Source organism: Salvia splendens, chromosome 15 (assembly GCF_004379255.2).
Source record: "Salvia splendens isolate huo1 chromosome 15, SspV2, whole genome shotgun sequence".
NCBI classification, from domain to species: domain Eukaryota; kingdom Viridiplantae; phylum Streptophyta; class Magnoliopsida; order Lamiales; family Lamiaceae; genus Salvia; species Salvia splendens.
The window spans coordinates 4,875,409-4,889,940 of NC_056046.1; the positions used below are offsets into that span (position 1 = coordinate 4,875,409).

General features: G+C 36.8%; 2 protein-coding genes across 5 annotated transcripts; one reads left to right on the forward strand and one right to left on the reverse strand.

Moving 5' to 3' along the window:
* The first annotated feature begins 61 nt into the window (after positions 1-61).
* On the forward strand, positions 62-7,662 carry LOC121769542 (kanadaptin-like). Its single transcript, XM_042166381.1, has 12 exons — positions 62-613; positions 731-816; positions 1,502-1,581; positions 1,958-2,013; positions 2,137-2,185; positions 2,280-2,426; positions 3,375-3,470; positions 4,849-4,962; positions 5,226-5,359; positions 5,604-5,836; positions 6,521-7,336; positions 7,427-7,662. Exons 1-12 carry the CDS (start codon positions 228-230, stop codon positions 7,474-7,476), a joined length of 2,247 nt encoding a protein of 748 aa, XP_042022315.1. The 5' UTR covers positions 62-227; the 3' UTR covers positions 7,477-7,662.
* Positions 7,663-8,128: 466 nt separating this feature from the next.
* LOC121769411 (alpha/beta hydrolase domain-containing protein 17C-like) lies at positions 8,129-12,834 on the reverse strand. Of its 4 annotated transcripts, none has more exons than XR_006043551.1 (7): positions 12,257-12,834; positions 11,641-11,677; positions 11,322-11,558; positions 11,198-11,245; positions 9,066-9,502; positions 8,846-8,947; positions 8,129-8,392 (listed from the first exon to the last, which is right to left on the reverse strand). XR_006043551.1 is itself a non-coding variant. In XM_042166210.1 (7 exons), exons 1-6 carry the CDS (start codon positions 12,553-12,555, stop codon positions 8,859-8,861), a joined length of 1,131 nt encoding a protein of 376 aa, XP_042022144.1. In that variant the 5' UTR covers positions 12,556-12,831; the 3' UTR covers positions 8,129-8,392; positions 8,846-8,858. The 4 variants fall into 4 exon arrangements, 2 of the variants coding, with proteins under 2 accessions (XP_042022144.1, XP_042022146.1); XR_006043550.1 differs by having other exon boundaries at positions 8,846-8,931; positions 9,024-9,502; positions 12,257-12,833; XM_042166210.1 differs by having other exon boundaries at positions 8,846-8,931; positions 12,257-12,831.
* Positions 12,835-14,532: the final 1,698 nt, after the last annotated feature.

Below are 14,532 nucleotides of genomic sequence, written 5' to 3' on the forward strand. Positions count from 1 at the left end.
TACTATATTGTACCTCTTCACAAAATTAGAAATATTTTAGTAGTCCATTTCATTTTCAAAATTTTAAATTCGTGAGGAAAGCTTCTGTGGACTCTGAGGGTTAAGTTTATTCCTAGAAAAAATTTGGCGAATTGCTTGCAATTCACAGAACCAAACGCCGTCGTTTACTGCTGCACCACCGCCACCAATCCACCTATCTCCGCCGCACGCACAGAAGAACACACACCATGGCTACAAGCATGGGCCCTCCGCCACCTAAAAACACCACCGCTGACGAAGCCGCCGCCGAGCCTTCAACATCCAAGCCAACGGCGATGCCGCCGCCTCCGCCTCCGCCTAGACTATTGAATCCTTCCAAACCTGAACCCGCCGCTGAGCTATCCCAAGGCCGCCAAGAAGAAGCCGAATTAAACACTAACAGCATTATATCCCCAGGAAATTCGGATCAAGCTTCTAATTCCAGCGAGAATCCGAGTAATGGCGAAACCAAACAGGAGCAGCCGAATAGTAATTCGGCTGTGCCGTACAAAATTCCTCCGTGGAGTGCCCCCCCTGGCCATGAGTTCTTCCTTGAAGTCCTCAAAGATGGGGCAATCATCGATCGATATGATGTGTTAGTAGTTCTCCCCTTTTCTGTATATTTTATATCCCTTTAGTTTTAGTTTATGTGCACATTGAGATTTTCATTAGGAGTTCGTCTGAGTTACGCCTCTGCTGTGTCTAATTTCAGAAACGAGAAAGGGGCTTACATGTTTGGCCGCGTAGATATTTGTGATTTTGTGCTCGAGCATCCTACTATTTCTCGGTTTCATGCTGGTATAGTTTCTTTGCCTGTCCTTTCTACAGTTATTACACTTTATTGTCTTTTTTATTGTTTTTTGGGTACTGTATATGGCTCCAATAAGCCTTTTGAAGCTTCAGATGATTTCTTCTGGGTGAAATATATAGCTAATTCACTTGTTTACTCATGAGATTCTTAGTACTTATGTCCTCGTGGAAAACTGTTAATTTCTGTGGGAGAGAGATCCCTATGAGAAATGGAACATATATCTTTGGAAAATATTTGACTGTTTCAGCTTTGCATTGTTTTGTTGTAGTAAATGGAAGATATATCTAATGGATGTTTGATCGATGTTGGATCCTTCTACAAAGAAGGAACATTGGAAATGTTAATGAAACTAAACATAGTGAATGTTTTATGCTTTCGAGTGTTGTCTTCATGAACTTGAGCTGTCCATAGTTAAGTATTATCTATACATTGTAGCTCTGTTTTTTCCTGATTACTTTCTGTCCAGCTGTGTTTTTGTTATGTTCCATTGGTTTTTGGTAATAAATATGTAATGAAACAGCCAAGTATTTAGTTTCCATTAAGTACATCTTTTGCATAGGGTATATGAGTATATCTTATATTTGGAAGTTGATAAAGTCTGGAAATTCCTAATTCCTAAAGATGTACTCCTCTTTGCTAATTTTCTATTATTAATTCCTTGCTTGGTTCCAGTTCTTCAGTTCAAGAGCGACAGAGGCGCATACCTCTATGACCTTGGCAGTACACATGGGACATTTATAAACAAGAACCAGGTACAATTTCCTTTACCGAACTTTTGCCCATGCATTACATCTGCTGATCTGCAATAACTTTGGTTTGCTGTTCGTTGAGTTTGTATCGTATTGCTTTTACCTGTCATTCATGAATTTTTTTTGGATATCATATATTCATATCCCTTGGTAATATACTGGAGGCCCCGGTCGCTATTTATTTAAGTCGAAACATTGAGATTATGTTTGAACCATAAATTTGAACAATATCTCCATCAAGTGATTACTTGATCTTCGTACCATATGCTCCTTGAATGAGGATATGAATGTTTGTGCCTCTTTGTGTACTTTTGCTGTATGGTAGACTTCCGGTATATTATGATATTCTTTTCTAATTAAACTGTTGGGCGAACATCAGGTAAAGAAGAGGATCTATGTGGATTTGCATGTCGGTGATGTCCTCCGGTTTGGCCAGTAAGTAGTATCATTAATAATTTTCCCATGTATTGGATATTTGCATATTTTGATATTTTTTTTACTGTGGCATAACTTGTGACCTCATTTTTGTGCCTGTTTTTTTGTTTTGTTTTTGTGCAGCTCATCTAGACTCTACATATTTCAAGGACCATCTGAATTGATGCCTCCGGTAAGTTTCTTTAATTTAGAAATCATACTATTAACAGCATCACTTGTATAAAAGCTATTTAATTTGGAAGGCAGCTGATATATTGTTTTGGTAGGAAGCTGATTTAAAGAGGCTAAGGAAAGCAAAGATGCAACAAGAAACAAAAGACATGGAAGCATCACTTTTACGTGCAAAAATAGAGGCTTCTCGTGCTGATGGGATTTCCTGGGGCATGGGCGAAGATGCTGAAGAGGAATTGGAGGTTTGTTGCTGATATTGTTCAAGTGTCATATGATTTTTTTCCAAGATTTCGTACTGCTTGATAGAATATGAGTGAAACTTTAGTATGTTATTCCTCTACATTCATGGTCTGCCATGTTTTGTTGATAATATGTTTTGTCCAGTCTTGCCAAATGGGTAAATTACTGGGAAGCGGGTTACTGTTCCTGCTCTCTATTGGTCATTGTGGTTGGAAAGGAGTAGGTGAATTCTTGAGGATAAGAAGAGAATAGACATGTTTAATTTAAAGTAGCTTGGTGGGTCTAATAATGATTTTAAGGATTTATGTTTGCTGTGTTTCAGACGTAGCTAGATGTTGAAATTATATTTTTACCTAAGGATGTTAACACTATTGGGGGTGGGGGTACTTGTGCTTTATACAAATCTCATTTCTTATACTAAAAAGTGGGGTAAAACTCAAGGAACACTAATCCTATGTTTTTCATATCGGGTGTTCAGTGTTGAAATTGATTTCTGTTTAAGAGCTTTTAATTCCCTATCTATTTCTTAGTGTTGAAATTGATTTCTGAATTCTTGCTGGTTTTGTCATGGCCCATAACATTTGAATTAAATTCACACTGTAGTAGTACTTTAGAATGGCGAGGAATTGGCTTAGCTTAGTTTATTTATTTATTTTACGCTCTAGTGTTCTACAAACCAAATACTAGAGACTAGAGTACCTTTAATGTTGTTATTTAATTATTTTCCTGCCAAATTGTGGCATGTTGTCCTCGTCTTATAGCATATGTCCTGTCCTTTGTTTCTCTAGCTTCACACAAATTGCATGATTTGTCTTTGTTCACTAATAATATGATTTCTTGTTCTCCACAATTTTCTGTTTCATTACTCTTGCATGCTTTGTCAAATATCAAAATTTTGTAGCTTCTTTTTATCTGTCTTTTTTCATTTAAAAACATTTCTGTATGTTTAGGATGAAGCTGAAGAAATAACTTGGCAAACTTACAAGGAGCAGCTTACTGAGAAGCAGGAAAAAACTCGAGATAAAGTTATTAAGAGACTTGAAAAGGTTTGTTACGTGTTTATTGCTTTCATGATCAATGTTACTTATAAAGCGGCCATGATCCTGCCATGTCATCTTTTTGTGATTGCTTAATCATCCTGTGTATTATGTCTCTTGCATCTATTTGCATCCAAATACATTACTATTATGATCTTGACATGTAAAATTGGAAGGTGAATTCATGTGATATATGATTGTAACATGCATATTTTGGTTTTATTGATCTGTAATATAAGAGGGAATATCATATGTTTGTTTCCCTCTAACATAGTTTCTTGCTTGCATTTGCAACTCTCATCCATTCATGCTTCTTTATGCACTTTTCATAGACATCGAAGTCCTGATTGATCTTGGGACTGTACCACGAAGATTTGGCATCTGACTAAATGTCATTAATGAAGTAGCATATTTAATGGGTGGTGATTGGTGGGGAATATTTTAGTTTTGTGAATGAGTCTCGTTTTATTTTCCTTGCCATCAAAATCCATTTTAGACACCACCATCATCAAGAAGCAATGTTCTATCTTAGCTTTAGCTTATACAATGTTATCAAATAGCGGATATGGCGGCGCCATGGCGCTATGGCATGGCGTTCAGTGGTGGAAACGCCATAGCACCATGTCGCTGCCATAGCACCGCCATATCCGACATTTGACAACATTGCGTGTGTATTGTATTTAGGAATGGGGCATTATGCAAGAAACATGGAGGTTAGAGTTGTATTTTATACTTTATTAATTGTTTAAAGTGTTTTAGATGTTATATTTTAATTATTTTCTAATTTCTGAATTATATATAAATATATAAGTATTATTTTATTTATTTAATTATTGACCGCCATATCCGTCATATCCCTGTGGCGGTTTTTAGGCGAACCGCCATACGAGATTGATAACATTGAGCTTATATCCATTATATAGATTTGCATATATTTGGTAAAATAAGTCACATTCGATTCTGAACCATATTGCAATTCAGAAGTGAAATTCAAAATCCCCTAGATATGAAAAGTTCCAAAATAATCTTTCACAACAAATTAATAGAAATGACTACCCAATCAACTTTGTTTTATCTAGAAACCATCCATGTTGAATGGACAGTTTCATTGCAGCTTATCTGAAAATGGAATGCTAATTATGGGAAGAAAGATTCGAAGAGCTCTTTTACTTCATAGGATAAGATTCTAGTCTGAAAGATGTAGTGGGTTAGTTGCACTTGGAAGTGCTGAACTTCTAACTTAGACCATCCTTTTGTTGCAATGTAGCATATCTATCACAGCCATTTAATGCTCTGGCCCATAGGGACTTGGTTTCAGGTCTACGACGAAAGATTAATATGGCTGAGGAATAGTTTGCTTTATTAACCGATTCCGCCACTTTTGTAGATAGCTCACATGAAGAAAGAGATCGATGCTATTCGAGCAAAGGACATTGCTCAAGGTGGCTTGACACAAGGACAACAAACTCAGATTGCTAGAAATGAGCAAAGGACGTCACAGGTATGAGTTAGGGTTTTTATTTGGTACTTATGTTGAAAGTCTGGTGCTTCTCTTTCATATACTCCCCATTTATGTATTTTCTGTATTTATCTTAGCTGAGTATCGTATTTATTTTTTTGTTTTCTCCAATCACCTTTTACATAAGGATAGCATCTTCCAATGCGGGTTCACTGCCAACCTGTTATCAGAATATATGTACTATGAATTAGTGTTCGGAATTTGGAATCAGATTCTGTAATTCTAATACCCAAAGCTTTATATAGATAATGGAGGAGCTTGAGAACTTGGAAGAGACTTTGAATGAAAGTATTCGGGAAAGTATAGGTGCAAAAGCTGGAAAGCTGCCTCGTGGTAAGCACAAAGGGCCCATGGGAGATGATGAAGAAGATTATATGAGGTATTACTGTAAAAAAGCTGGTTCACTTTCTGTTTAACAAGAAGCTTATGAATGCTAAATTTCCATTTATGGTGTGTTCTGGCTCTCAGTTCCAAGTAAGGTCACTGTAATGAATTCCATTGGAACAGTCAACTGCGTTTTCTTTTTCTAACTGCTGCATGTACTGTATGTTATGTGATTACTGTATGTTATGTAACATCTTTTCTTGTCGGAATGGTGCATTTACTGTCTTCTTGATCAACAGTGACGATGATGATTTCTATGATCGGACGGAGAAGTCTTCAAAACCCAAGAATGGTGCAAGTCAATCAGTGGAAACTGCTGATTCTCTTCTTGATAAGAAAGATGCTCTGGTTAAACAGATAGAAGATAAGGAAAAATTACTTGCGGACGAGGATAAATCGGCAGCGGTGAATGAGATTGCTGAAGCTGGAGATGCACTTGATGCATACATGTCTGCAGTGTCATCTCAGCTGGGTAAGCTAGTTGTCTTATTGTGTTATTTAGTCATTTTCATAAGCCAACTACTGTCCCCTTTTATATAAAATGGGTGCTCTTTTGGTTGCAATGCTTGATGTCATGCATTCTAATGTGGTTAAAGATACTCATCTTGCATCATGAACTGGTTATCAGTCACCATGCTGATGCCATTTCCTTTCATGTGTTTCCAAAACTTGCCAAAGCGCTTACAGCTTTGTGCTTGTGCAGAGAGATAATAAACTCAAACGTTATGGAGCTAACATGAATGCTGCATCAATTCCCTTTAAGAAAATTAGGGAAGTAATGTTTCCCTTGAGTTTCATTTGAGTTGCTTTTCACACATTCTGAACAGTATAAGGCTGGAAGTTTAACTTATTGATTGAAAAATTGACCAGTCCTTCTAAATGGTTGATTTTCATTTGTTTAGTTAAAGCAGTTGAATCTTCTCATGCCCATTGTCATCTCCTCTGCCTTCGACTTTCCTCGTAACTATGTGTTTGTTTCATCTCTCAGCTTGCCCCTTCCTCTCTGCCGCCCTTCCAATAATGGCCCCTGCTGCTTTGTTCCATTAATTGGTTTAAAAGTGGTTCCTGGTATCTATCAGGAACCACTTTTGTTCCTGGCTAAAATAATCTATCAGTTTCTGACCGTGTTTTGTTTTGTTTCCTTGTTTGGTGACAGTTTTGGATAAAAAAGGAAAGATCCAAAAGGAGCTGTCTACTCTCCAATCGGAGTTGAATAGGATTGTTTACTTGCTGAGAATAGCAGATCCATCCGGAGAAGCAGTTAGGAAAAGACAATCCAAAGACCTGAAGCCTAAGATAACCATAGAGAAGCCTGTTTCACATGCAGGCAATAAATCTGCACCAGAGAAGAATAAAAAGATCGACCCTTCGCCAGTAAAGAGTAAAACTAGTGTACCAGAGGCTTCATTAGTTAAAACAATGGAAGAAAAAGCTACAGTTGAGGCAAAATCAGAACCTGACAGTACGAAGGATGAACCAGAATTAACAAACAATGAGAGTACTTCTACTGCGTATACTGTTGCTAAGCCTCAATGGCTTGGGGCTGTAGATAATGTCAAAAAGCAAGAACCTGTGCTGAAGCCAACAGAAACGCAGGAGAGCGATGAGTTTGTAGACTACAAAGACAGAACATCTATTTTGAACAAACCAGATTCGGCGGGTGGGATAGAAGATGCAGCACCTGGTCTAATCATAAGGAAGCGTAAGCAAGTTGGTCCGTCCAAGGCCAGTGATGCCGTAGATTCTGAAACAACTGCTGCTTCCCATTTCAAGGCAGAAGATGCTGTGGCCTTGCTGCTCAAACATTCTAAGGGATACCATACAGCAGAGGATGAAGATGGAGCTGCGACTGAAGACGTACCTGAAAATGAAGAGAAAGAAAAGGGTGGGAAAAAGAAGAAGAGAGTTCTAGGTCCAGAGAAGCCATCGTTTCTCGATGAACCAGATTACAATTCCTGGGTGCCACCCAAAGGTAATTAGTTTACAACTTATCAAGGTACAGCATAATGAAATCTGATATGTGACTTTCTGTGCTCACTTTTCGTCCCACTGTCATTCTCAGGTCAATCTGGCGATGGACGGACCTCCCTGAATGATCGTTTTGGTTACTAAGGCAGCTGCTTATTGGGGTTGGCTTTGATTATACTTGAACGTTTCTCATTCTAATCAAATCTTCTAACGAGCTACTGAATGTACCGATTATACGTGAAGCATAGTTGAAATTTTGAACATCACTAATGTGTATATTGATTGCGAAATATGAATAGTTTTTACATTTATTTTGCGTTTATGCCAAAATATGATTGCTAAGGTTACTTTGCATGATTTATGATTGTGATTGGTCAGGTGGAAGGAATGGTGCGTTTTACGCCAAATCGTGGTGGTAAAAACTTAAACTTGATTCAAATTTAATTGTCCTGAACACTAATCAAAACAACAAGTTTCTCCTAAAATTGTAAAGAATTGAGTATATTTTCACAAGGCTTTTCCAAAGCACAGCCCCTTCCATCATTGCTCTAAATACAGTAAAATATGGAGTAGAATTTAGTCATTATTATTACACCATTATGCGTAACTTAGTTGGTAAGATGTACTCCCTCCGTCCCCTAAAAATAGAAACATTTATAACGTCATGAATTTTAATGCAAAATTGTTAAAGCAAAAAAGAGTAGTTGCGTGTGAGTAACTTATAAGTTTGTAATTCTAAAAAATTTGATCTGATTTTTTCCTCAGATTTTTCAAGGTCGTTAAAAAACCATAATAGTGAAACCAAAAACAATTCACTTCAAAATAGTTCCAGTTTACAGTTTACACCATGACATAATGCACTATCTCCTTGCCACGATAATTGACATAACTGAAGCCGCAAAAAAATCATTGGAAAGTCGAAGTCATAACATGATATACCAAGCAATTTACAACAAGACAGCAGCTCCTAAGCAAAGTTATCATCTATATATCCGTTTCCCATTTCAAAACCTTGATCCAAATGAACCAGCCAAGTATTGCTCTCTGTCGCTCTAAGTATCTGGTAATAAGACAGAACAGTTCCAAAATTACTAAATTAAGTGGCTATGCTTGTAACCATATCATTGGTGCTAGAAGGTCAGAATTGGCAAATTATGAAACTTCCTCTATAGTCGGAACTACAAGAGACTGGTAAACCATACAGTGTTGGACATCTTTGTCCTTCAACATATACCCAATTCAACCAGTATCTATTGACAAAAAACGATGCGACGACCTTTTGCAATCATCAGCTTCTTTGTCATGGAGGGAAAGAGTTTTCAATATGAATTAAGCTCGTGATAAACAAATGGATATGTATGATGGCAATGAAAATACATTATCTGCAACTTGAAGATGTTCAAAACATGAAACTGATAACCAATGAAAATGCTAAGATTACTCGCTGCCTGGAAAATCTAAATACTAACCTAAAGCAAAGATTAAAAAAAAGGTCTGAGCTATTTCAACTGACCTCCCCTCCATCCTCAGACCTTTGTCCTCACAGGCTTGAAACAGTCGATATTGCACAAAACAGCTGATCTCATCATCTCTCCGAAGCTGCCATAATTAAAGTCTGACGGTCAAGGAAAAGTTTTGGTAAATTTGCAAAATACGTAATCTTAAGAATTAAAGGAATGATAAAAACACACATATAGAGTGAAGGAATTTCAGATATCTAAGTTGAGGCCAACCGATCTATGCTGTTCCTAGCTTTCTCTGGCTGCTCAGCATTATTACTGGGCTTCTCTGTTAACTCCGTACTCTTTCTTGATCTTTCTCTCTTGTCAACACTGGCTCTGGATTTCTCCTTTCGGTCTATACTTTCCCTAGGCTTTTCTCTATGATCTGTGCTTGATCTGGACTTTTCTCTATGATCTGTGCTTTGTCTGGGGCGGGAATCTATACCTTTTTGTGAGTCCATCTGATCCACAGATTCTACAGATCCACTTCTCAGATGCGCTGATTTCTCGACAGCTAATATGAATTTCTTCAAATGCTTTATATATTCTGGGTAAAGCTCCAGGTCACAGTGATTGCCCCCTTTAACCCATAATGGCTCGTACTTCTCTTTGCACAGCTCCCAGAGCTGCTTACCATGAGAGCAATCTACCACATCATCTTCAGTGCCCTGTTAAATACCAGATAGAGATGCATGTGTTAAGAAAGAGTAGATTGATCTCCCAAGTACCATAAAAAAACGTACGCAAGCATGACCTTAGCTATATATAGCAAAAATAGTGTAGGTCATTCCTTGATAACTTTTTTAAAGGATGTTGGCTTATGGAGCATGGAAATGTCTTCATAAAACATTTACAGTATTATATGCATTTTAGAGACTACTTAACTGGTATGGGGTGGATCAGGTGGTACTTTTCGAGTCTCTACAAATTGTCATACTGACAAACTACCACTGACTTAATAAAAAATACTACTATCATGAATCTAACAGTACATATACTACTAAATCCAACTATTATGCTAGAAAATTTAACCTATCTGAGCATATAATCTCTAATTTTTTTCTGTTACAGTATTTCTAGGTAGGGATGATGCACAAAAGTGTCAAAAACCATTCACATGATCTCAAGTTCAGTGACATGTATTACCAAAAATAGATTTAAGAGAAAATGGAAAAGTGGAAACAACTGTTGATATTTAACAATGGGCAGTACACTATATCCAAAAAATATGATTTAAAAGCTTCAGTTGAGAATTCATTCAGTATGTTCTATTCAGAGTTTAATTTCTATCCTTGTTCTGTTTGATCTTTTTTGTTCTTACTGTTCGCTTACAGTCATCCTCTGCCTTTACTCTTAACACATTCACAAAGCAGATAGAAATGATGTTCTAAAACCAGCCCACTCATTAAGTACAAACCCCGCAACATCCAAAAGGCAAAATCGATTATTAAAAATAGGAAAGGCATCACATGACCACCAACAGTACGGAAAATCAAGCCAAGCCGGATCAGTTATGCTTTCAAATTGCGGAGAAATCGGTTAAACCGCTTTGATTCAGTCTTAACTTCCAAAAGGCCAAATATATATCTCTCTTAATCAGTTCAGCAGTCAAAAGTTCTCACTCCCTATCCTCTGCTTTCACTGTTTACACCTCCTTCAGCAAAAATATTAATGCATTCTCGTCTCCCTTCTCTAACTCTCTAGATTCTCCACTCGAGATTAGATCTTGCCAGTATCCTGAGCCTTTGGATTGGCAGCATCACAATATGCATTAGATACATATCGTAAAATTTCACCTATTCTGCTGATCATGTCGTCAAATGTAAGAGGTTCAGAGTGCATGTCCTTTCTGTGCAGCCTTACATTTTGCCATTTTCTACATATCTTCACATGGCTTTTGTATCTCGTTTGTTCTCCTATCCCCATTTTTTTATTTGAGCATCTTGTTCTTCGAATCATGAATATGGGGTTCTTTGCAATAGAAAGATAGAGACTGAATCATGGTACATGATCCACAACTATTTTGTTGTTTGAGATGTCCAAATGAAAACAAGAAACTGAGCCAACTGAACCATAATTTTGGGTCTAGAAGAAATGTGGCCTCCATTTATTCAGTTTTGATTGGGTTCACAATTTATGTAATTGCATACTATTTAATTTGGTCTATTATGTGACTAACAGATGCTCACTCTTAAAAAATAGCCTGTCTTCCAAAATAATGTCAGCGGTGTGTTGGAGTTTTAAAGGTAAATGGAACTAACATGTTTACCAACAAACCTAATGTAAAATGCTAGAGTTTACAACTAGTCTTATAGATTTATATAGCAAGCAAACAAGAAAAAGAAGATAAACACAATACTTACATGAATAACCAGAACTGGGCACTGGACCAATGGGATTTTGTCAATATTCTGTAGAAAAGAACAAGATATTACAATGATATGCAACAAAAGTGCAAAACATGAAACACTTATAGGAAATAATTACCTTATAAATGTCAAACCAGTATGTGCGTTTAACAGGATACATAACTCTAAGTCCTGACAGGATTGGGCTGTGAAGAACCACAGCCCTTAACCTGGACAAACGTGATGAAAGATCCAAAGTAGGACCACTCCCTACCGACTGTCCATACAATATTACATCTTCCTCTTTTACCCCATAAGTTTCTTTCAGGCACTCATATGCAGCTTCAATGTCTGCATAAGTATTCTGCTCACTTGGCTAAGAAAAGAATGACACACAAAGTTAGCCTTTTTTCTATTAAAAACTCTTCAAAACTAGAGTGATGTCCCACTTCCCATACCTTTCCTGTGGATTGTCCATATCCGGAATAGTCATACCTGCAGGCAGGAAAAAATGATATTCAGTAAGCATCCACACTTCATATTCACTGTTTAGCCGGACTGAAACAAATATGTTGTTTATGACATAAAGTTCAAATAGGTTCCAAAAATATGAGATCAACTGATATAAGAAAAACTTAATCTGAATTAGATACTCCACATACAATGTATTAGTAAAAGGTAAATCAAGTAGATGAATATATAGTACACATGAAATTTAACTAGATTGATATAATTATGACAGAGTTACAATTAACAAATATCCGTATCTAATCCAAAGCTCAATCCAATTCTTATTCCAATCCTATTCTGTTGCAGGATGTCAGTGTCCTAATCTTCAATAATTCACCTATAATTCCTTATCCTTTTGCAGCTGATGCAGGGAAATTGTGATTGATCGCTGTCCTTGCCCAATGAGGAGTGAATAATGCCATCAAGCCACACCGATCGTGGCTAATTTACCACTCATGAAATAATTTCATGATCCACAGTTCCATTCATAACTAATCTCACCAGTGAAACATCCAAAACCTAAATATGAACAAAAATGTAATCACAAATCTCTATGAAAAATACCCCATCAAGTTGACACGGAGGTGGAAGCTGAGTTCACTGAAGAGATCATACATCTGCCCTAGATCAGCAGCGTTCCCGTGCGAGTACAGCAGCGTCAGCTTCGCCGAGGGATTCTTCACGTACACCGCCACGATCTCCGTCCCCCTCTTCGTCTTCACTTTCAAAACATCGACGTTCTCGTGGTTCGCCACCTCCGTCATCTTAAGCTTCCCCGTCTCCTCCGCCACCACCCGGTACGACGGCGGATTCGGAGGAAAAAACGCAAACTTCGCCGCCATCGACGACGTCATCCCCCCCATCGCGCACACACAATAATTTACACCCTATAAATTAATCAGCAAAAAAAAACTCGCGCAATCGAAAATTGAACCTCTGCCTCCTGATTCCAATCAACAGAGATTGTTTTCATGAAAAAATTACAACGAATCGGGTGATTGAACCGAATCTAGGTTCAATTATTGACGTTTTGGAGAATGTATAAATCGATAGATACAGAGGGAAAGCTATATGTAAAGGTGCGTGTTTGTGTTTGTGTGTGTGTGTGTGTGTGATTTTGAAAGGGGGAACGGAAGGAGGGATTTCCGCCGTTATAGTGGATGGTGACACGTGTGAAATCCCCAATGATGATCGCATCGGAGGGTGTACAGTGATCCCCCTTCTTAAAATCGTTGATTATGCGACAGCGATTTAAGGGGAGGTCTGCCGACACGTGGCGGAGGAGGATTGGATGAGTGTAGGTATGCAGTGGTTGACTAATGAGAGAAGTGGGGTTTGTTCAAAATTAATAAAATGAGAAAAGGGAGAAGAACTAAACTAAAAGTGTTTTTTTCATTTGTTTTTCAAAATAATTGAAAAGGTGATTTTCTATAAACATGAAAAAGTTGATTTCTTTTTGTGCGGTGGGGGTTATCCCACATGTGCTTACCATCATTGAGCAATTTGTGTTCATTTCAAAACCAATGTTATCAAATAGCGGATATGGCGGCGCCATGGCGCTCAGTGGTGGAAACGCCATAGCACCATGTCGCTATCATAGCACCGCCATATCTGACATTTGACAACATTGCATGTGTATTGTATTTAGGAATGGGGCATTATGCAAGAAACATGGAGGTTATAGTTGTATTTTATACTTTATTAATTGTTTAAAGTGTTTTAAATGTTATATTTTAATTATTTTCTAATTTCTGAATTATATATAAATATATAAGTATTATTTTATTTATTTAATTATTGACCGCCATATCTGCCATACTAATACGACATATCCCTGTGGCGGGTTTTAGGTGAACCACCTTAAGCCGCCATACGAGATTGATAACATTGTTCAAAACTTTTTATGTGGTAGCTTTGGCAAAAATCCAAATTTTACTTATGATTTCATATGGATCCTTAACAATGATGGAATTTTCTTGTAGATCATTTTAGTTTCATAGGATCATATTCCCTTGACAATTAGATCAAATATTTGAAAGGGGTGACATTTATAAGAATATAGACTAAATATAAATGAGCATTTTACTTAAATGAAAGACATCGAAATGTTTAACTTGCATATACTATAAATATACGTTTTCATTTCATTTTATACATTCAACTGCAATTTAAACGTTGCACAAGTTTTGAATGAAATTTTTTTGTCAGTCTATATTGTCTTCTTATATTGTTAACTTCATTGCAGAATGTTCACAATTCAACTTGAACAACCGAAAAGCTAGAAATTTATCACATTTATGTCTAACCCAATTGCACAAACACTAGATGTCAGTTGATAAATTGATAATGAGAGATGACAACTTAGATAACGGGTATGTTAATTCTTCAACCAGTTGTGATTATAAATGTAGAATGAAAATCTAAGAAATTTATCACATTGATGTCTAACCCAATTCCACAAACACTAAATGTCAATTGAGAAAATTGATAATGAGAGATGACAACCTAGATTAATTCTTCAATCAATTATGATTCTAAATGTAGAATGAAAGTCTAAATCTCAACTTCAAATTCATACAAAAATATAAGTGTTAAAAATTTATAGTAGTATCATAATAAGATTACGACATTACTAAAATTTGTTAATAATTGTGGTTTAAAATTTGAAATTCAAAATGCAATTTTCTCTATTTCGTTTTATTAAAGGGATAAGGATGTGTTAATAGAGTGCAAAATTCAAAGTTACATTTGAAAATTCAAACGGTCCAAAAGCCCAGTGGTGGACTGGCTGCGTTATGAATGTTCTTTATCACAGTGATAAATGATAGACCACCATATAA